The 22,654-nt window shown below is 37.1% G+C and overlaps 1 protein-coding gene and 1 pseudogene across 8 annotated transcripts in view; both read left to right on the top strand.

The window, feature by feature from the left end:
* Nucleotides 1-300: 300 nt before the first annotated feature.
* Nucleotides 301-22,654, top strand: part of MIGA1 (mitoguardin 1) — a 99,035-nt gene continuing 76,681 nt past the window's right edge. For 5 of the 8 annotated variants that reach the window (XR_010940915.1, XM_067726653.1, XM_067726654.1 and 2 more), the window contains exons 1-2: nt 301-419; nt 3,570-3,683. Coding sequence is in view for 7 of the 8 variants with exons in the window: in XM_067726653.1 (XP_067582754.1) it covers nt 3,585-3,683 (99 nt within the window). In the remaining variant the exon portion in view is untranslated. Of the gene's footprint in view, nt 420-470; nt 667-3,569; nt 3,684-22,654 lie in introns of those variants that run through there. The other 3 variants (XM_067726655.1, XM_067726658.1, XM_067726659.1) reach the window with 3 other exon arrangements.
* Nucleotides 8,501-10,160, top strand: LOC137210749 (2-iminobutanoate/2-iminopropanoate deaminase pseudogene; annotated as a pseudogene).

The following is a 22,654-nucleotide window of genomic DNA, read 5'->3' on the forward strand; positions in this document are numbered from 1 at the left end:
ACACACACACACACACTATTTTTTCTTTTAATAGTATGTGAGTGTATTTTTTTAACACTGTATTTAAATGACATATGGGGAAAAGGCCCCATAGTTTTCACCAGATTCATAGTATGGTCCTAGAGCCCTCAAATGGTTACGAACTAGGATGCTAGCTCTTGACAGCACTGTAAGAGGACGCAATTCTTCCATTCTGTATTTTACATCTATCTGGCAGGGCGAGAGCCTCTACCCTAAACAAAAATGGCGGGAGCTGCTTCACACGTAGCCCCTCACGCAGAAAGGCTAGGAGGCCCCCGCGACTTTCTCTCCACCTTCCCACTCCTGACCCCGGAAGGACTCCGCCCCCGGGGTCGGCCTGCGGCTCGCTGCGGCGGGGAAGTAGGCGTGGGCAGGCTACACTTACCCTGGAGCGCCAGGTACGCGGATGGAGCAGGCGGGCGGAGGGTCGGGTGGGGTCGCAGCGGACACGGGGTAGAGGCTGCAGGGCGGGCAAGAGCGCCAGCCTGCGACCTCTGGACTCCGAGTGTGGGTGGAAGAACAGAAAGCCGGAGGGAGGCCCGCCCGGGACCGCTGAATCAGGGTGGGCTGGCGACCGCTTGGAGCCGGAGCGAGGGTCGGTCGGGGCGGCTGAACCGAGAGGGAGCCCCTTTCCTGGTCTTCTTGGTAAAGAAAAAGGAAGCCCTCAGAGGAGAGCGCGGTGGGGGTGAGGGAGGCCTGAGGGAGGGGCAGCTAGTGTGGTACAAGTTCCTGCAAGAATGTCAGTGGTTTGAGCAGGGAGTGGTTTTTGGATGTGGAAGATTACGCTTTCCTTGAAGATGCTTTCCGAGAATAATTTAGCATCGGGAGGTTTGTGGCGTTAGAGGCCTAATGTAAATAAAGTTTTTCAACTTTTATTTTCTGGAGGGAGGACTCCAAAAGGTCTTGCTCGTGCACAGACCTTTATTTTTTATCATTATTGCAAGTAAGCATTTTTTGCTGTATTTCAAGGATCTTCTCAGATTTCGGTTGTATAGATTATCAAAATTTTGTGGATATTTCAGACTTTCATTCTTGCTTGGATTATAAAGTTCAGTTTTAGGGTGTTTAAGAAACAAATTCTATTTATGACACTTATTTTTAACTCTCTCGTGGTTAGAATGGAGAGAAGCGAGTAATATTACAGAGTATAATATTTTTAGTGATGTTTTAGACCCCCCTCTCGAAATTCGAATAATCATGAAACTGCCTTCATGTTTTTTAAAATTAATATTTATGAAAGCAACTGAAATGACCAGTTTTTAAAAGCTATTCAGTTATTAATGATTAAGTTTGGAATCACTTCCTCAGTGATTTTAAATGAAAGGGAATGAGGTGGTTAGAATGCAAAAATAGAAATTTGTCAGAATTCTTTTAAGAAAACCCCTGCAGCAAATTGAAGTGATTGCTTTATTTTCTTTCTCCTCTGCTTAAAAATCTGGAACTCTGTTATGGAGAAAATCACTTTGGGTGAATTACTCTCAGTATCTTTTTTTTTTTTAATTTTTAATTCAATAGCACAGATAGCTTTAATGATCCAGAATCTATTTCGTTACCAAAAATGTTTCTCTAAAAGAAATTGTCAGGCTTTTTGGGGTTTTTTTTTTTGAGGGGGGGATAAATGTGCTTCCCCTCCTTTTTTTTGTGTAACATTTCAAAAAAGAAGTACATGTAGGCACTTAAACAATCAAATATTACAGAAGCACTTATAATGAAAAACAGTGGTTCCCTGCCCAGCCTCCCAACATCCCTAGTCTCATTCCTCAGAAGTCTGTTTTTCACTTGTTTAACTGTTTCTTCATGATTTCCTTTGTATTTCTGAATAATATGTCTCTATCACAGTTTGTTGGTTAGAATAAATGTACTTCAATTAGAACTAATTACACTGAGCTGAAATATTCTAATTAGAATATGAGTGAGGGGGAATTAAGTTTATACTCCTTGAGTGTCCCTAATAGGGAAAAGGTAAATGGTCAGTAGCAATAACCCACCTTAAGAAGTATTACTGTGCTTGATGTGAAAGGAAACTACTACTTAATCAGTAGTTTGGTTTTTTTTGTTTGTTTGTTTGTTTTTTTCCGGTACGCGGGCCTCTCCCTGTTGTGGCCTCTCCCGTTGCGGAGCACAGGCTCCGGAAGCGCAGGCCCAGCGGCCGTGGCTCACGGGCCCAGCCGCTCCGCAGCACGTGGGATCTTCCCGGACCGGGGCACGAACCCGCGTCCCCTGCATCGGCAGGCAGACTCTCAACCACTGCGCCACCAGGGAAGCTCTTAATCAGTAATTTTGATAGTTGTCCGAAAAAAAAAAAAAACAAGAAAAAATGGGGCTTATTAACGGAAGGGAGTAGTCTACTAGAGTTTAGAAAAAGAGAGCAGAGATATATGCAGAAATAAAGGACTTAAAGTATAGTAAATAAGTTTTTATAGAGGGATTGTTGGTAGTTTCTGTTTTCTCTTTGGTAGTTTGTACAGCACTCTGCAAGGGAAAGAAGTATTGAATTCGGTAGGCCTAAACATTCTGGCTAGTGGGGAAGCCTACTCTTGTACATCAGGCTCTTTCCTAGTTTGTATGAAATATTCCTTAGGGTCCATTAATTTTGTGCTCACCACACAGCCTTTTATACTTAATTCAACTCCCTGCAATGTCTTATTTCAGAAAGGGTATGTTTCGATAGCATATAAAGGTATTCTTTCACTAGATAGTGTATTTCCTTATTATAAATGAGCAAATTTGTAAACTAATTTATATTAATACTCTGTGAATTTGTTTAGTGTGTATCCAGCTGGGTACACTGATAAAATTGAGTTTCTGGCTCTACAAAGCATAGACCCAGACCCTGAACCATCATGTTTCTGTCAGCGTTGTGCTACCTTTAAGGGCCTCTCTCAGTGATGACTGCCTTCTCTGTGGACAACTGATGTTTCCTTCTTTGGTTTCAATAGAAATAGGCATTCAAACAATATTAAAATTTCATAGCATCTATGTCATTTCTTTCAAGAGCTTTAAAATGGGATAGTAGGATCAACTATATTCCAGTATAAAATAAAAATTTTTCTAAAATGGGACAGCAGGAGAATAAATGCTTGAGTTCTGAAGTTCAGTGAGCCCTGAGGTTCATTTTTAGCCCCTAGAGTCAAGATTCCAATCAGATTTCTTTCAGTACCTGCCCCCACCCAATGCTGTTATTGGAAGGAAATAAGTGGGAAGAAAAATATTTTAAATTACTATTTAACAGCTGAAACATTTATTTAACCAGAAAAGAGAGAATCTAGAACCTGCAGTTTTCTAAGGAAAATTTACTACTTGAACTCAAAATTGAAATCTAAGTCATTTTCTTTTTGGTTACTTTGGTGATTAATAAACTTTTAGCTCAAGTAAATTTGGCTCAGAATGTTATTTTCTTCAGGTTAGTGTGCAAAAAAGACAGCTGTTTAATTAAGTGCAAAAAAGAAAGCTGTTTAAAAAGAGTTAAATTTTCAATTTGTATCTTTCATTTGTAGAATAACCAGAAATCTTTGTGGCTAATATATTTTTTGTTTCATTTATTGAAGATTAGAAGAGGAGTCATGTCAGAAGAAACAGTAAGTGAATCACAGTTTTCCCTGAGGACAGCAGCACTAAGAGTGTTTGATCTTCCTCTGTCTTGGTACTATTCTCTCTGCCAGGTAAAAAAAAAAAAAAAAAATGAAATACGAAGTTGAATAATAAGTCTATTGCTCAGAGCGTATTGTGTTTACAGTATTTAAATTTCATTTGGGGTTTTAAATGCTTCAAAGTGTTTATTAAAGTAGTTTAAAACTTACTTGGTTTTTATTTATTTCACGTTTTTTTGTTGTTATCATATTCATAACTCTTAAAAGGAGATTGTATTACTTTAAAAAAATCTTCCTACCTTAAGTGAATTTACAGTCTATTACAGTTATTTTCAGAGAATTATGTTATTCAGATAGGCTTGTTCTCACTATTACAGTCCTTTAATTTTAACTTTATTTTATTGTGGTAAAATATATGTAACATAAAATTTACCATTTTAGGGCTTCCCTGGTGGCGCAGTGGTTGAGAGTCCGCCTGCCGATGCAGGGGACACAGGTTCGTGCCCCGGTCCGGGAAGATCCCACATGCCACGGAGCGGCTGGGCCCATGAGCCATGGCCGCTGAGCCTGCGCGTCTGGAGCCTGTGCTCCGCAACAGGAGAGGCCACAACAGTGAGAGGCCCGCGTACCGCAAAAAAAAAAAAAAAAAATTTACCATTTTAACCATTTTTAAATGTGCAGTTCAGTAGCATTAGGTACATTGACACTATTGTGCAGCCAATCTTGAGAACTCTTTTCATCTTGCAAAACTGGAACTCTGGAGCCACTAAACAGCAATTCTTTATTCCCGCTCCCACCAGCTACTGGCAACCACCATTCTCTATTCTGTCTCTATGGATTTGATTTGACTACTCTAGGTACCTCATAAGTGGAGTTACATAGTATTTGCCTTTTTGTGACTGGCTTACTTCACTTAGCAAAATGTTTTCAAGGTTCATCCATGTTGTAGCATGTGTCAGAATTCCCTCTTTTTCCCCAAGTTGGATAACATTTGATTTTATGAATATACCACATTTTGTTTATTCATTCATTCATTGCTGGAACTTGGGTTGCTTCTACCTTTTGGCTTTTGTGACTAATGCTGCTGTGAACATGACTGTACAAGTATCTATTCAGATTCCTGCTTTCAGTTATTTTGGGTATATACCCAGAAGTGAGATTTCTGCATCATATGGTAATTCTATTTTTAATTTTTTGAGGAATTGCCATACTGTTTATAATAGTGGTTGTACCATTTTTTATTTCTACCAGCACTGCACAAGGGTTCCAGTTTCTTTACATCCTTGCCAACACTTGTTTTCTGTTTTTTTAATAGTAGCCACTCATGGTAGTGAGTTGGTATCTCACCGTGGTTTTGATTTGCATTTCCCTAATTAGTCATGTTGAGCATCTTTTCACGTGCTTACTATCCATTCGTGTATCTTATATAGAAACATAGAAGCTGTACGGCCTGCAGGATCCTAGTTCCCCGACCAGGGATTGAACTCAGGCCCTAGCAGTGAAAGCACTGAGTCCTAAGCACTGGACCGCCAGGGAATTCCCAATCCTTATTTGTATGTGTGTGTATATATATATATATATATATATGTGTGTGTGTGTGTGTATTTTTTTTTGTTGTTGCCGTACGTGGGCCTCTCACTACTGTGGCCTCTCCCGCCGCGGAGCACAGGCTCCAGATGCGCAGGCTCAGCGGCCATGGCTCACGGGCCCAGCTGCTCCACGGCATGTGGGATCTTCCCGGATTGGGGCACAAACCCATGTCCCCTGCATCGGCAGGCAGACTCTCAACCACTGCGCCACCCGGGAAGCCCATTTTTTAATTTTTTTTTTTAAATAAAATTTATTTATTTATTTTTTTGGCTGCATTGGGTCTTTCTTGCTGCACACAGCCTTTCTCTGGTTGCTGCGAGCAGGGGCTACTCTTCGTTGTGGTGCGTGGGCTTCTCATTGCAGTGGCTTCTCTTGTTGCGGAGCACGGGCTGTAGGTGCACGGGATTTAGTAGTTGTGGCTCGCAGGCTCCGGAGTGCAGGCTCAGTAGTTGTGGCGCATGGGCTTAGTTGCTCCATGGCATGTGGGATCTTCCCGGATCAGGGCTCGAACTCGTGTCCTCTGCATTGGCAGGTGGATTCTTAACCACTGTGCCACCAGGGAAGTCCCTCCTGTTATTTTTAATATATGCTTCTAATGCAGTTTACACTCCATTGTAGTAAATAAAAAGATATGTATGGAAAGTAGCATTTATTTCACTAAACTTAAACACTGAATTTTATCAAATCTAAGATGATCATTTTTCACATTTCAACATTTCTAAAACTTCCTTGCATCTTAAAAGGAATAGTACCTTAGATTGATAAAATATAGTATAATTTTATTTTATTTTTCTCTCTTTTTCTTTTTTTCACCATGCCACACAGCATGTGGGATCTTAGTTTCCCAACCAGTTCCCCCACCTTAGTTCCCCCATCTTAGATCCCTGTGGATTGGATCCACGCCCTGTTCTGTGGAAGTGTGGAGTCTTAACCACTGGACTGCTGGGGAAGTCCCCTAGTATAATTTTATATAGGCGAGGATGTTACACAGATAAGATGTATGAAAATAATACTGGTTAGTATTCACTATGTTTAAGACATTAGTTAGGTCATCTTTACATATAATGTCTCTAATCCTTAAAATAACCCTGGAATTTCTGTATCATCTCCATTTTACAAATCTGGCAGCTTTTTAACAGCTTAATTAACTTGTCTAAAATTGCATATATGATATGGGATTTGAACTTGCATTTCTTTGATCCCGAAATCCATTTTCTCTTTCTTTCTTTTCCTTTTTAGGATTACATGATTAAAAGAAAATTTGAAAAATACAGAAAAGAATTAAAGAGAAAATAAAAATTGCCAACAACCCCTCTATAAAAGTTTACTGGCTGTACTTTACTTAGGTCTTTTATTTCTGCATATATCTCTCTGCTTCCCAATCCCTCACTCCCCACCCTCACCACTCTGTCCCCCTCATTTGAGATTATAAAGTTGTATATTTTGAGCATTTTCTCTGTCATTAAAAATGCTTTATAAGTATAGGTGTACTATAGTTTATTGAATATTTCTCTATTTTTGAGTTTTTGGGTTGTTTCAGCAGTTCATTATTTATATTTAAATCTTTGTCCAATTTTTAGATTTTTATTAAGGTAGATTCCTAGAGATGAAAATATTGAGTCTAAGTGTTTGGTATTTATTCTTTTATTCGTTTATGTTATCACACCATTTGGATGACATTTAAAAAGACCAGCAACAGGACATAGCAGCACCCACTGTGTGTAAAACACTGTGTTAGAGATTTTATATTGCTTACATTTACAAACTCTTTAAACCTTACAATGATTCTAAAGTAATATTATTCTTTAAAATTTATTATTTGAATAGCTAATACATTTACATCGTACAAAAAACAAAACTACACACACACACACACACACACACACACATACACACGTACATACATGGAGATGTTTTCTCTCAATTCCTATCCACTTCTATAGGTAACCGTTTAGATTACTTGAATATCTTTCAAGGTTTCTTTATTCAGATATCAGCAAAAGCAATTATATTTTCCTTCCTTCCTTCCTTCCTTCCTTCCTTCCTTCCTTCCTTCCTCCCTCCCTCCCTCCCTCCCTCCCTCCCTCCCTCCCTTCTTTCCTTCTTTTCTTCGGCTGTGTTGGGTCTTAGTTGTGGCGTGTGGGCTTCTCTTTAGTTGTGGCATGTGGGCTTCTCTCTAGTTGTGGCGTGTGGGCTCCAGAGCATGCGGGCTCAGCAGTTGTGGCACGCAGGCTTAGTTGCCCCACAGCATGTGGGATCTTAGGTCCCCAACCAGGGATCAAACCCGGGTCCCCTGCATTGGAAGGCGGATTCTTAACCACTGGACCACCAGGGAAGTCCTATATTCTGTTTTTTTAAAAATATTTATTTATTTATGGCTGTGTTGGGTCTTCATTGCTGTGCGCGGACATTCTCCAGTTGCAGCAAGCAGGGGCTACTCTTCATTGTGCATGGGCTTCTCATTGTGGTGGCTTCTCTTGTTGCAGAGCACAGACCCTAGGAGTGCAGGCTCAGTAGTTGTGGCTCGTAGGCTCTAGAGTGCAGGCTCTGTAGTTGTGGCGCATGGGCTTAGTTGCTCCACAGCATGTGGGATCTTCCCAGACCAGGGCTTGAACCCGTGTCCCCTGCATTGGCAGGTGGATTCTTAACCACTGCACCACCAGGGAAGTCCCAATTATATATTCTTATTTTCTCTTTCTTATAGAAGGTATCATACTACTTATGTTCTTGCTTTTTTTATACTTAAAACATTTCCTGGAGATTTTTCCATATTAATATATGTAGTTTTTTGTTTTTGTTTTTATTCCTACAGCTACATGATGTTTCTGTATATGGACATTTGGGTTGTTTCTGATCTTGTTCATTACAAACAATGCTATAATGAATAAGCTTGATATACTTCAATTCACATAGGTACAGGTATAAGATAAACTTTTAGACTTTGGATTTCTGGGTCAAAGAGTAAATGTATTTAAATTTTGATGGATGTTGTTAAATTTCCTTCCATAAGGATAGTATTGTTTTGCACTCCCCAAAGCTTTGGGATTTTTGCCAGTTATTTTTGTGTGTTTTGTCCACACTGATTCTACTATACAACCTGCTTTTCAATCCTAAGAATAATTTTCTGAGGCCAGGACTATTGTCCACATTGTTCCATGGAATATTTTTTAAAAAAATAATATAAGGAATCATTGCAAGTAAACTTAAGGATACATCCTCTACTCTCAGTCATGGTATTGCGTATCCAAAACTCATTCCATGTTATGAAATGCATTAAGGTGGGTCAGCAACCTACAGGCTATGGGCCAAATCCTGGCCGCTGCCTGTTTTTACAAGTAAAGTTTTATTGGAACACAGCCACGTTCATTTGTTAATGTATTATCTGTGACTGATTTTGTGCTACAACAGCAGTGTTCAGTGGTTGCAGTAGAGACCGTATGTTCCACAAGCCTAAAATAATTTACCTGGCCTTTACCAAAAAAGTTTGTTGGCCCTGTACTAAGAGAGTAGGCTATAGTTGGAATAGCATCAAAGGACCAAGAAAAGACCAAGGAAAAGCTCAGAGTTCTTGTTCAGACAGTTCTGTAGCTTTAAATAGTTTTGTTGATTCTCCAAATTCAGAGTGTTATGTGGAAAAGGCTAAGAATTAACTAAGCACTTAAAAAATAAAAATCTGTCTAAATGAAGTGTGGTATCTTGAGTTGGCCTTAGAATAGAAAAAGAACATTAGTGGGAAAACTGGTAAAATCAGAATATATAGTTTAGTTAATATTGTACTAATGTTAATTTCTCAGTTTTGACAAGAGTACTATGGTTATGTAGGATGTTACTATCAGAGAAAAACTGAGTGATATGGGAACTTTCTCTACTATCTTTGCAACTTTTCTGTAAATTTAAAATTATTTCAGAGACCCGTGAGATGCGAGTAGGAGCAGTGTACAGGGTAGTTGTCTCTGAGGGGTGGCAAGGGAAAAGGATTAACCATGTCCTCTTTGATCAGAAAGGTGATCAGCACCGTGAAAGCCCCAGCGGCCATTGGTCCCTACAGTCAGGCTGTGTTAGTCGACAGGACCATTTACATTTCAGGACAGCTAGGCATGGATCCTGCAAGTGGACAGCTTGTGCCAGGAGGGGTGGCAGAAGAGGCTAAACAAGCTCTTCCAAACTTGGGTGAAATTCTGAAAGCAGCAGGCTATGCCTTCACCAATGTGGTAAAAACAACTGTTTTGCTTGCTGACATAAATGACTTCAATACTGTCAGTGACATCTACAAACAATATTTCCAGAGTAGTTTTCCTGCAAGAGCTGCTTACCAGGTTGCTGCTTTGCCCAAAGGAGGCCGTGTTGAGATTGAAGCAGTAGCTGTCCAAGGACCTTGTGACAGCATCACTCTAAGTGGGCCCAGTGTTACTTAGTCTGGAATTTTAATAATGTTTTTAAATTAATTCTTAATTCTTACAGTCTTTGTTGGAAAGTGTAAGGTTGACTGAAATATCTGAAGTTATTATGGAAATACCATATAATAAGGGGAATTGAACATGAATTGAAGATTAATAATGAATCTAGTTACTGAAGTTATAAATTACACTTCTATAACACTCATATTACTGGATGTGGGAAAAGAGACACACATTACATAGTTACTCAGAAAAATAAAAATAAAGGGAAATAACATGTAGGAAAGATGAGTTACTATTCCTGAGAAATAATAAAGAGCACACCTGATTCAGTTAAACTATTAATTTAATGATGTGAAATATTTAGTTTTCATGTCAGATACATGATTCTGCTTTTACTTGAGTAAAATTATTTAAGTTTGAATGTTAGAAGTAAAGGAGAAGAAACTGGACCAAATTTTATATAGATAATATTTTTCTAATGGAAATAAAATAGCATGCAGATTTTAAAAACTAAATAAAATAAAATCAAAATAAGGTGTTTGTTTAAAAAAATTTTTTTTAATTAAAATAATAAGAGTGCATATTTTTGGAATGTGTACTATGTGTCAGATATAACTTTACGTATGTTATCTCCTTTCACAACAACCCTGTGAGGAAGACGGTATTATTCTCATTTGTCCAAAGGTCACAGTTAGCATATGACATGTGGTGTGTTCAAGTTACCAGAGAGATTCATTCAAACTATGTTTATTGAGTATCTACTCTGTTTCAGTTGATATAAAGTGGTGAACAAGATCTAGATATAATCCCTGGCATTATTGAGCTTAGAACTTCAGTAACGCTCTTAAGAGTCCCCCTGCCAAAAAAAAAAAAGGAGTGTTAAGTACTGTGTTAGAGGAATAGATCAACTTAGTTCTAGTTAGAACTTCATGCTGAATAAAGGGAAATAGGTTATTGGAGCAGGAGACTTGTGTGTGACTAAATAGCTATTCTGTCTCCAGAGAACATTAGATGACGGGGGAAACTTGACAAGAACATTAAACAATGGCATCGGGTTATGGAGTGGGGAGGATTGTGAAATCTGAGCACCAGGAACAGTGTCTTATTCCTTTCTTTGTATTCTCAGTGTTTGGCCCATAAGTTGGTACTCAGTTCATGTTGAATGAATAGGACACATGTCTGGTTTCCATTTTGTCTGGGGGTAAGGAACTGTATCACCTCGAAAAGCCCCTCAGAATTTGGGATTCAGAGATGCAGTATTTTCAGTGTTCCAGGCAATGATAATAGGAAGTAATTGACTTTCCTCTGGGGAAGAAAGAAGTAACAAAATGAGAAGTGATAGGCAGGAGTAATAGAGACTTTCAAACCTTGTGTCATCTAGATTACTTGTGATAAAAATCTTTTCCTGGGAAATTTACCTTATTTTTGTCATGGAAACGTTTCTTTTTTCATGAGATTAGGACTGTAAGTTGTAATGGGTCTTTTATGTAAAAATAATATTTAACATATACACAGAACTTGTATCTTAATAAAAGTGAATTGATTTATATTATATTTGAATTCATATTAATAAAAGCATGTTATATTTCTGACAGTAGTTTTAATTTTGTATTTATGTCTCCTAATAGTTCTCTAACTTCAGTGCCCTAAGATATAGCAGAACTGACAATTTAAGAACATGTGATCACTTAGTTATGGCTGGGCCTGTGTTAATAGATTATTTTCTTTCTTTCCTTCATTTTTTCTTTTTTTTGGCTGCACCACATGGCTTATGGGATCTCAGTTCCCTGAGGAGGGATTGAAACCAGGCCACAGCAGTGAAAGTGCCGCATCCTAACCACTAGTCCACCAGGGAACTCCCAATAGATTATTTTCTTTAGTTGAGGTCTTAATTTTGTTATCTTACATTTGCTTATTCAGTAAATAGTAATTTTTATATTTGATCTAAGAAACATTTTTTGGGGGTTAAGGCAGTTAAGTTAAGGCAGTTCATAAAATATAGTGAAAAGTAAGGTGTTCTTAATAATAGTGCTATTTTTTAGAATTTATTTTATTATTGGTTGTTTAGCATCCAAATTCCAGGAACTGTTTTGTTTTGTTTTTTTTCCCTGAATCTCATTTGGTTGCAGTGAACATTGGAGCTATGGTTCCAGAGGGAAAAACATAGAAATGGAAAGAAACAAAGATTTGGCAATTCCTGTATGGATACATTACTGAAGAGAATAATTCTTACAGTTTGCAAAAGGAAAAAATCTGAGGCAACATTGGAATGTTCCAATTTTCCATGATAGTTTTGGAAGAAATTAAATGGATTTGAAAGAAAAGTAGAGTAAGAATAGTTTTAACTTTTTGTTAGATTACAGTCGCTGAGGCCAAATAATAATGGCAAGTGGAAGTAAATAATTCCTGGTATACCAAAAATGAGCAGTTATTTTGGATTTATGTGTAGAACCAAGATTTTTTTTTTTTATTTATTTAGTTTAAAAATTTTATTTATTATTTATTTTTGGCTGCATTGGGTCTTTGTTGCTGTGCGTGGGCTTTCTCTAGTTGTGGTGAGCGAGGGCTACTCCTTGTTGCGGCGCACGAGCTTCTCATTGCAGTGGCTCCTCTTGTTGCGGAGCACAGGCTCTAGGTGCATGGGCTTCAGTAGTTGTGGCTTGCGGGTTTTAGAGCGCAGGCTCAGTAGTTGTGAACGGGCTTAGTTGCTCCATGGCATGTGGGATCTTCCCGGACCAGGGCTTGAACCCGTGTCCCTTGCATTGGCAGGTGGGTTCTTAACCACTGCACCACCAGGGAAGTCCCGAAGATGTTATTTTTCAAAAACAGCTTTATTGAGGTAAAATTGACACACGTTAAACTATACGTGTTTAAAGAATACAATTTAAGTTTTAACATATATGTGTATATGCCTGTGAAATCCTTGGCACAGTCAGGGTAATAAACATACCTGTGATCTCTAAAAGTCTATCATTCCCTTTTGTAATCTCTGCCTTTGCATCTTCCTGTCCAACTCCCCTCCCCCACTTTTCCCCAGGCAAGCACTGATCTGCTTTTTGTCACTATAGATTAGTTTGCATTTTCTAGAATTTTGTATAAATGGAATCATATAGTATGTACTTCCTTTTGTCTGGCTTTTTTTGACTCAACCTAATTTTTTTTTTTTTTTTTTTTGTGGTACGCGGGCCTCTCACTGCTGTGGCCTCTCCCGTTGCGGGGCACAGGCTCTGGACGCGCAGGCTCAGCGACCATGGCTCATGGGCCCAGCCGCTCCGTGGCATGTGGGATCTTCCCGGACTGGGGCACAAACCCGTGTCGCCTGCATTGGCAGGCAGACTCTCAACCACTGCACCACCAGGGAAGCCCAACCTAATTATTTTGAAATATATGCATGTTGCATGTATCAGTAGTCAGTTCTTTTTTTATTACTGAACAATATTCCATTGTATGGATATACCACAGTTTGTTCAGCTATTCACCTGTGATGGACTTTTGGGTGTCCTGTTTTTTCTTATTTTTAAAAAAACTTATACATAAAGCTGCTAAGAACATTTCTGTACTAGTCTTTGTATGAACATATGGTTTCACTTCCTTGGGTAAATACTTAGGAGAGGAATGACTGACTCATAAGTAGGTATATGTTTAATTTTTTAAGAAAATGCCAGACTTCTTCCAAAGTGGTTATACCATTGGTATGGACAGTCTTTTTAATTTTTGCCATTCTAAAATAGGTGTGTAGTGGAATCTCACTGTGGTTTTAATTTGCATTTCCCTAATGACCAGTAGTGTTGAATGTGCTTTCATGTGCTTATTTGCTATCTGTTTATTTTCTTTGTTGATGTGTCTCTTCAAAGTTTTTGCCCATTTTTTAAAATTTATTTTTAACATCTTTATTGGAGTATAATTGCTTTACAATGGTGTGTTCGTTTCTGATTTATAACAAATTGAATCAGCTATACATATACATATGTCTCCATACTTCGCCCATTTTTAAATTGGGATTTTTGTTTTCTTACTATGTTTGGAGAATTCTTTATATACCCTAGATACAATTCCTTTGTTAGATAGATGATTGGCAGCAATTTTCTCCTAATTCGTGGATTGTCTTTTCATTCTCTTAACAGTGCCCTTTATTTATTTTTTTGTTTTGTTTTGTTTCTGTTTGTTTATTTTTTAACATCTTTATTGGAGTATAATTGCTTTACTATGGTGTGTTAGTTTCTGCTTTATAACAGAGTGAGTCAGTTATACATATACATATGTTCCCATATCTCTTCCCTCTTGCATCTCCCTCCCTCCCACCCTGCCTATCCCACCTCTCTAGGTGGTCACAAAGGACCGAGCTGATCTCCCTGTGCCATGCAGCTGCTTCCCACTAGCTATCTATTTTATGTTTGTTAGTGTATATATGTCCATGCCAGTCTCACTTTGTTACAGCTTACCCTTCCCCCTCCCCATATCCTCAAGTCCATTCTCTAGTAGGTCTGTGCCTTTATTCCCGTCTTACCCCTAGGTTCTTCATGACCTTTTTTTTTTCCCTTAGATTCCATATATATGTGTTAGCATACGGTATTTGTTTTTCTCTTTCTGACTTACTTCACTCTGTATGACATCCACCTGGACTCTAGGTCCATCCACCTCACCACAAATAACTCAGTTTCATTTCTTTTTATGGCTGAATAATATTCCATTGTATATATGTGCCACATCTTCTTTATCCATTCATCCAATGATGGACATGTAGGTTGCTTCCATCTCATGGCTATAGTAAATAGAGCTGCAATGAACATTTTGGTACATGACTCTTTTTGAATTATGGTTTTCTCAGGATATATGCCCAGTAGTGGGATTGCTGGGTTGTATGGTAGTTCTATTTGTAGTTTTTTAAGGAACCTCCATACTGTTTTCCATAGTGGCTGTATCAATTTACATTCCCACCAACAGTGCAAGAGGGTTCCCTTTTCTCCACACCCTCTCCAGCATTTATTGTTTCTAGATTTTTTGATGATGGCCATTCGGACCGGTGTGAGGTGATATCTCATTGTAGTTTTGATTTGCATTTCTCTAATGATTAATGATGTTGAGCATTCTTTCATGTGTTTGTTGGCAATCTGTATATCTTCTTTGGAGAAATTTCTATTTAGGTCTTCTGCCCATTTTTGGATTGGGTTGTTTGTTTTTTTGTTATTGAGCTGCATGAGCTGCTTGTAAATTTTGGAGATTAATCCTTTGTCAGTTGCTTCATTTGCAGATATTCTCTCCCATTCTGAAAGTTGTCTTATCGTGTTGTTTATGGTTTCCTTTGCTGTGCAAAAGCTTTTAAGTTTCATTAGGTCCCATTTGTTTATTTTTGTTTTTATTTCCATTTCTCTAGGAGGTGGGTCAAAAAGGATCTTGCTGTGATTTATGTCAGAGTGTTCTGCCTGTGTTTTCCTCTAAGAGTTTGATAGTTTCTGGCCTTACGTTTAGATCTTTAATCCATTTTGAGCTTATTTTTGTGTATGGTGTTAGGGAGTGATCTAATCTCATACTTTTACATGTACCTGTCCAGTTTTCCCAGCACCACTTATTGAAGAGGCTGTCTTTTCTCCACTGTATATTCTTGCCTCCTTTATCAAAGATAAGGTGACCATATGTGTGTGAGTTTATCTCTGGGCTTTCTATCCTGTTCCATTGATCTATATTTCTGTTTTTGTGCCAGTACCATACTGTCTTGATTACTGTAGCTTTGTAGTATAGTCTGAAGTCAGGGAGCCTGATTCCTCCAGCTTCATTTTTCATTCTCAAGATTGCTTTGGCTATTTGGGGTATTTTGTGTTTCCATACAGTTTGTGAAATTTTTGTTCTAGTTCTGTGAAAAATGCCAGTGGTAGTTTGATAGGGATTGCATTGAATCTGTAGATTGCTTTGGGTAGTAGAGTCGTTTTCACAATGTTGATTCTTCCAATGCAAGAACATGGTATATCTCTCCATCTGTTTCTACCATCTTTAATTTCTTTCAGCAATGTCTTTTAGTTTTCTGCATACAGGTCTTTTTTCTCCCTAGGTAGGTTTATTCCTAAGTATTTTGTTCTTTTTCTTGCAATGGTAAATGGGAGTGTTTTCTTAATTTCATTTTCATATTTTTAATAATTAGTGTATAGGAATGCTAGAGATTTCTGTGCATTAATTTTGTATCCTGCTACTTTACCAAATTCATTGATTAGCTCTAGTAGTTTTCTGGTAGCATCTTTGGGCTTCTCTATGTATAGTATCATGTCATCTGCAAACAGTGACAGCTTTACTTCTTCTTTTCTGATTTGGATTCCTTTTATTTCTTTTTCCTCTCTGATTGCTGTGGCTAAAACTTCCAAAACTATGTTGAATAAGAGTGGTGAGCGTGGGCAACTTTGGTTTGTTCCTGATCTTAGTGGAAATGGTTTCAGTTTTTCACCATTGAGAAGGATGTTGGCTGTGGGGTTGTCATATATGACCTTTATTATGTTGAGGAAAGTTCCCCCTATGCCTACTTTCTACAGGATTTTTATCATAAATGGGTATTGAATTTTGTCGAAAGCTTTCTCTACATCTATTGAGATGACCATATGGTTTTTCTCCTTCAGTTTGTTAATGTGGTATATCATGTTGATTGATTTGTGTATATTGAAGAATCCTTGCATTCCTGGAATAAGCCCCACTTGATCATGGTGTATGATCCTTTTAATGTGCTGTTGCATTCTGTTTGCTAGTATTTTGTTGAGGATTTTTGCATCTGTGTTCATCAGTGATATTGGCCTGTAGTTTTCTTTCTTTGTGACATCTTTGTCTGGTTTTGGTATCAGGGTGATGGTGGCCTCATAGAATGAGTTTGGGAGTGTTCCTCCCTCTGCTATATTTTGGAAGAGTTTGAGAAGGATAGGTGTTAGCTCTTCTTTAAATGTTTGATAGAATTCACCTGTGAAGCCAAGCCTCGGTAAATTTTAGAAAATTGAAATTGTATCAAGTGTCTTTTCCGACCGCAACGCTATGAGACTAGATATCAATTACAGGAAAAGATCTGTAAAAAATACAAACACATGGAGGCTAAAAAATACACTACCTAATAACGAAGTTATCACTGAAGAAATCAAAGAGGGAATCAAAAAATACCTAGAAACAAATGACAATGGAGACACGACGACCCAAAACCTATGGGATGCAGGAAAAACAGTTCTACGAGGGAAGTTTATAGCAATACAATCCTACCTTAAGAAACAGGAAACATCTCAAATAAATAACCTAACCTTGCACCTAAAGCAATTAGAGAAAGAAGAATAAAAACACCCCAAAGTTAGCAGAAGGAAAGAAATCATAAAGATCAGATCGAAGTAAATGAAAAAGAAATGAAGGAAACAATAGCAAAGATCAATAAAACTAAAAGCTGGTTCTTTGAGAAGATAAACAAAATTGGTAAACCATTAGCCAGACTCATCAAGAAAAAAAGGGAGAAGACTCAAATCAATAGAATTAGAAATGAAAAAGGAGAAGTAACCACTGACACTGCAGAACTACAAAAGATCATGAGAGGTTACTACAAGGAACTCTATGCCAATAAAATGGACAACCTGGAAGAAATGGACAAATTCTTAGAAATGCACAACCTCCCAAGACTGAACCAGGAAGAAATAGAAAATATGAACAGACCAATCACAAGCACTGAAATTGAGACTGTGATTAAAAATCTTCCAACAAATAACAGTGCCTTTTAAAGAGCAGAAGTTTTAAATTCTGAAGTCCAATTTGTCAACTTTTTTTAAAAACTGAGTCAGGTTTTTGGTGTCATCTCAAAGAAATATTTGTCTAATCAGAGATCACAAAGATTTTTCTCCTATGCTTTTTCTGGAACCTTTATAGTTTTAGGTTTTGTGTTTAAGTCTGTGATCCATTAGTTATTTGTTGTGTATGGTGTGAAACAGATTGAAATTCCATTTTATTGCATATGGATACTCAGTTTTTATTTTTTTTAATACCTTATTTGAGTATAATTGCTTTACATTGTTGTGTTAGTTTCTGTTGTATAACAAACTGAATCAGCTATACGTATACATACATCCCCACATCCCCTCCCTCTTGAGCCTCCCTCCCACCCTGGCACTAGTTGTTGAAAAGACTACTCTTTTTCCACTGGACTGCGTTTTTGTACCTTTGCCAAAAATCAATCTTCTGTATATGTGTGGGTCTATTTCTGTACTCTCTCTCGTTGCATTGATCTGTTTGTCTCTTTGTGTCAACACGACAGTGTTTTGTTTATTGTAGCTTTATAGTAAGCCTCAAAATCAAGTAAGGTTAGTCTTCCAACTTTGTTTTTCTTTTTCAAAATTGTTTGGACTATTCTTGATCCTTTTCATTTCCATATGAATTTTATTTTTTTGGCTGCACTGTGCGTCTTGTAGGATCTTAGTTCCCTGACCAGGGATTGTACCTGCGCCCTCAGCAGTGAAAGCACAGAATCCTAACCATTGGACAACCAGGGAATTCCCTCTATATGAAATTTAAAAATCAAGTATCAGTTTTTACCAAAAAAAAAAAAAAAATCTTGCTAGGATTGTCACTGGGATTGTATTGAATCTATAGATCAATTTGGGGACAGTTGACATCTTTGAGTCTTTCAACCTGTAAATGTGTTATGTCTTTCCATATATTTAGGTTTTCTTTCTTGAACCTCAGCAGTGTTTGCTAGTTTTCAGGATACATGCCTTTCACATCTTTTGTTGGATTTATCCTTAAGTATTTCATATTTTATGATGCTACTGTAAATGGTATTTTTAAAATTGCAATTTCCAGTTATTTATTACTAGTATATGAAAATAGGCTTTTGTATATTGATATTATATTTTATAGCTTTATTAAACTCAGTTATTAGTTCTGGTAGCTTTTTGTAAGTTTCATAGCGTTTTTCTACACAGATGATCATGTGGTTTTAAATGGTAATGAATAATTGTTTTTATTCTACTGTTACATTATAGTTTAAAGTTTATGTTAATTCAATTTTTATTTTTACAAATAGTTTTATTATAGAAAATTTTAAGCATATACAAAATTGAATAGTTTAATGAGCCCCCATATACCTGACACTCAGCCTCAACAGATAGCAATGCATGGGCAATCTTATTTTTCTTTTTTTCTTTTTTTTAATTTTTATTGGAGTATAGTTGATTTACAATGTTGCATTAGTTTCAGGTATACAGCCAAGTGAATCAGTTATACCTATACATATATCCACTCTTCTTTAGATTCTTTTCTATACAAGTCATTACAGAGTATTGGGTAGAGTTTGCATGGGCTGTCTTGTTTCCTCTGTTTTCATATCCGTTTCCTCCTCCATCCCTCACTGGATTCTTTTGAGGCAAATCGATACATCATATTATTTCATCTGTAACTGTTTCATTTTATATCTCACCTCTTAAAAGTAGAGCCACCACAATAACATTACATCCTTCTATACAATAGTAATTCCTTAATATTACTAGTATCCAGTCAGTGTTTAATTTCTCCTGTTGTCCTATGAGTATTTTTTGTTTGTTTTTGTTTTGTGTGATGGAATTGAGGTATCTGTCAACTCTTAGATCTCTTTTAATCTGTAGTTTCCCCCATACCGTTTTTTTTTTTTTTTTTTTTTTGCTTTGCTTTTATTTTCTCTGTGGAAGAAACCATGTTCTTTATTGTGACAGGATAATCCTGATTGTATTCTCTCCACTGTATTTTTCTATGAATTGAGTTAGATTGGAGTATCAATTAGATTCAGTTTGTTGCTAAAGCTAAGTTATAGGAAGTACATAATATCTGGTTGAGTCTTTTTGTGATGTTGGCAGTCTTTAATAATTATTATTGGATCTGCTAATTCAAGAGGTTGTAAAATGGTGACATCATTCTATATTCCCTTCTTAATTTATTAGCTAAAATATATCAATGAAGAGAAACTTTCTGTCACTATTTGGGTACCTTGGTGCAGTTTGCATAGAAATGGCAGAATAATTGCTGCTTTCCTTTTTATTGACCAGATTGTAAAATAATTAGATGGTTCTTTAGTATTCGTCAGAGCTGATCAAGGAGGGTTTAAAAAAAGATCATTTTGATCTCACAGATTTAATTATACATGATATATTAAACCATTACTTTATTTATCCTTATTTATGCTCAAATGAACTCATTTTGGCCAGTGAGAGCCTATTCAAGTTGGCCTGTTTGCGCTTTAGGTACAACTCTGTTGACAGCCTCCTTGCTATCTGGTATGAGAAGATGTTACAGGCTCCTCTCATACTTTTCATGCCCCATATCTGGAATCAGCCACTTCTCCAAGAAACCCTTTAGTGTAAAATGATATTTAAAGACAACAAACTGTGCACCATGGGTCAATTCAGTTCTTTAAAGATTTTTATTTATTTATTATTTTTTGGCTGCACCGCATGGCCTGTGGGATCTTAGTTCCCCAACCAGGGATCGAACCCAGGCCCTCGGCAGTGAAATCACAGAGTCTTAACCACTGGACTGCCAGGGAATTCCCAGTTCAGTTTAATTGAATAGTTGTGCAAATGAAAACAACCCAATCATAAAATTCTTCCAAAATTTCATTGGTTTGAATTAACTGGGATTAGCAGCTGTGTTGATACAGCTTTATTTTCTAAAAACTTTAAGTACTTATAGATTCACAGGAGGTTGCAAAAATAGTACAGAGAGGTTCAATAATTTGTTCCTTTTTATTGTGGTATTCCGTAGTCTGTATATGGATGTACCAGTTTGTTAACATTCATTTATTGAGGGACATTTTGGCTGTTTCCAGTTTTGATTATTTTAAATAAAGCTGCTGTGAACATTTGTGTACAGGTTTGGTGTGGGCATAAGTTTTTATTTTTCTGGGATATATGCTCAGGAATGTGATTACTGGGTCATATGGTAAGTGGATGTTTAGTTTTTAAAGAAATTGCCAAATTATTTTCCAGAATGGTTGTCCCATTTTAAATTTCCAACAACTATATATGAGAAGTAGTCTTCATATCCTCACCGGCATTTGATATTGTCACTAAAATAATTTTTTTTAGCTGTTCTAATAGCTGTGTCATATGTTACAGTAGATTTAATTAACATTTCTCTATTGATTATGTTGAACATCGTTTTGTGTGTGTGTGTGTGTGTGTGTGTGTGTGTGTGTCTATGCCATCCGTGTATCATCTTCTGTGAAATGAAATGTCTCTTCATGTCCTTTGCCTGTTTTCTAATTGGATTGTTTTCTTACTGTGGAATTTCAAGAGTTCTTTATGAATTCTGTAAACAAGTCCTTTGTCAGATAGGTGGTTTACAAATATCAATATTTTCTCCCAGTCTGTAGCATGTTTTTTCATCCTCTTGACAAGGTCTGTCAGAGCTTTATCTCTTTTATTTTAGAAAGAATTTTACTTATCAAAGTTGTAAAGATTGTACAGAGAATTTCCTTATACTTTTCCCCCAATTTTCCTTAATGTATACATCTATCATAACTCTAGTATAATTACTAAAACTAAGAAATTAACATTGGCATAATATTCTTAACTAAAAACTGTAGACTTTATTTATTGGGTTGGCCAAAAAGTTCCTTTGGTTTTTAAGTAAAAATAAAAGACACATTTTTCATTTTCACCACAAACTTTATTGAACAACATATTCACTGTTTTGTTCCACTACCTTCTGCCATTTTTCAGGCAACTTCATGATTCCGTCTTGCCAAAAGTTTTTATCTTATTGAGCAAAGAACTGTTCCAGGTGCCTTTTACAGTCTTCCAGGGAAGTGAAATTTTTTCATTAGAGAATTTTGTAAACACCAAAATAAATGGAAATCTGAAGGTGCAATGTCTGGTGAATACAGTGGATGAATCAGAACTTCCCGCCAAGCTGTAACACCTTTTGCATGGTCATGAAAGAAACATGTGGTCTTGCGTTATCCTGATGGAAGATTTTGTGTTTTCTGTTGACTAATTCTGGATGCTTTTCGTTGAGTGCTGCTTTCAGTTGGTCTAACTGGGAGCAGTACTTGTTGGAATTAATCGATTGGTTTTCCGGAAGGAGCTCATAATATAGAACCCCCTTCCAATCCCACCATATACACAGCATCACCTTCTTTGGATGAAGACCGGCCTTTGGTGTGGTTGGTGGTGTTTTACTTCTCTTGCCCCACGATCTCTTCCATTCCACGTTATTGTACAGTGTCCACTTTTCATCACCCATCACAATTTGTTTTAAAAACGGAACGTTTTTGTTATGTTTAAGTAGAGATTCGCATGCGGAAATACAGTCAAGAAGGTTTTTTTCTGCTTAACTTACGTGGAACCCAAACATCAAAGTGATAAACATAACCAAGCTGGTGCAAATGATTTTCAGCATTTGATTTGGATATTTTGAGTATGTCGGCTATTTCCTGTGTGGTATAACGTTGATTGGCAGCTGTCACAATTCAGTCTAACAAAATTGTTTCACATGAAGTTAAAGGGATAGGTGCTACTAGAGCAATCTTATGGGGAAACCGAACGAACTTTTTGGCCAACCCAATTTTTTTTCTTTTATGTAATTACTTAAATTTCATTGCTTTTTCCACATTGCTTTTAGTTGTTAAGTCTCCTTAGTCTTCTTCAACCTGTGACAGGTCCTTCAATCTTTCCTTGCCTTTTATGCTTGACACTTTTGAAGAGTACAAATTAGGCATTTTATAGACTGTCCCTTAATTGAATTTGTCTGATGTTTTCTCAGGATTGCATTGAGATTATTCATTTTTGACACAAAACCACAGTGCATTATATCAGGGGATACATGATGATGTGTATATGTCTTTTACAGGTGATGTTAACCTTGATCACTTGATTAAAGTTTTTCTGCTGTTTTTTCTCTTTGTAAATAAATTTGGAGGTGGGTGCTTTGAGACTATACAAATATATTGTTTCTCCTTAAACTTTTGTCCCCTAATTTTATTTATTTATAATAAATTTTATTTATTTATTTATTTATTTCTGGCTGCGTTGGGTCTTCGTTGGCTGTGTGCAGGCTTTCTCTAGTTGCGGCGAGCAGGGG

Source organism: Pseudorca crassidens, chromosome 2 (genome assembly GCF_039906515.1).
Source record: "Pseudorca crassidens isolate mPseCra1 chromosome 2, mPseCra1.hap1, whole genome shotgun sequence".
In the NCBI taxonomy this organism is placed as follows: Eukaryota; Metazoa; Chordata; class Mammalia; order Artiodactyla; family Delphinidae; genus Pseudorca; species Pseudorca crassidens.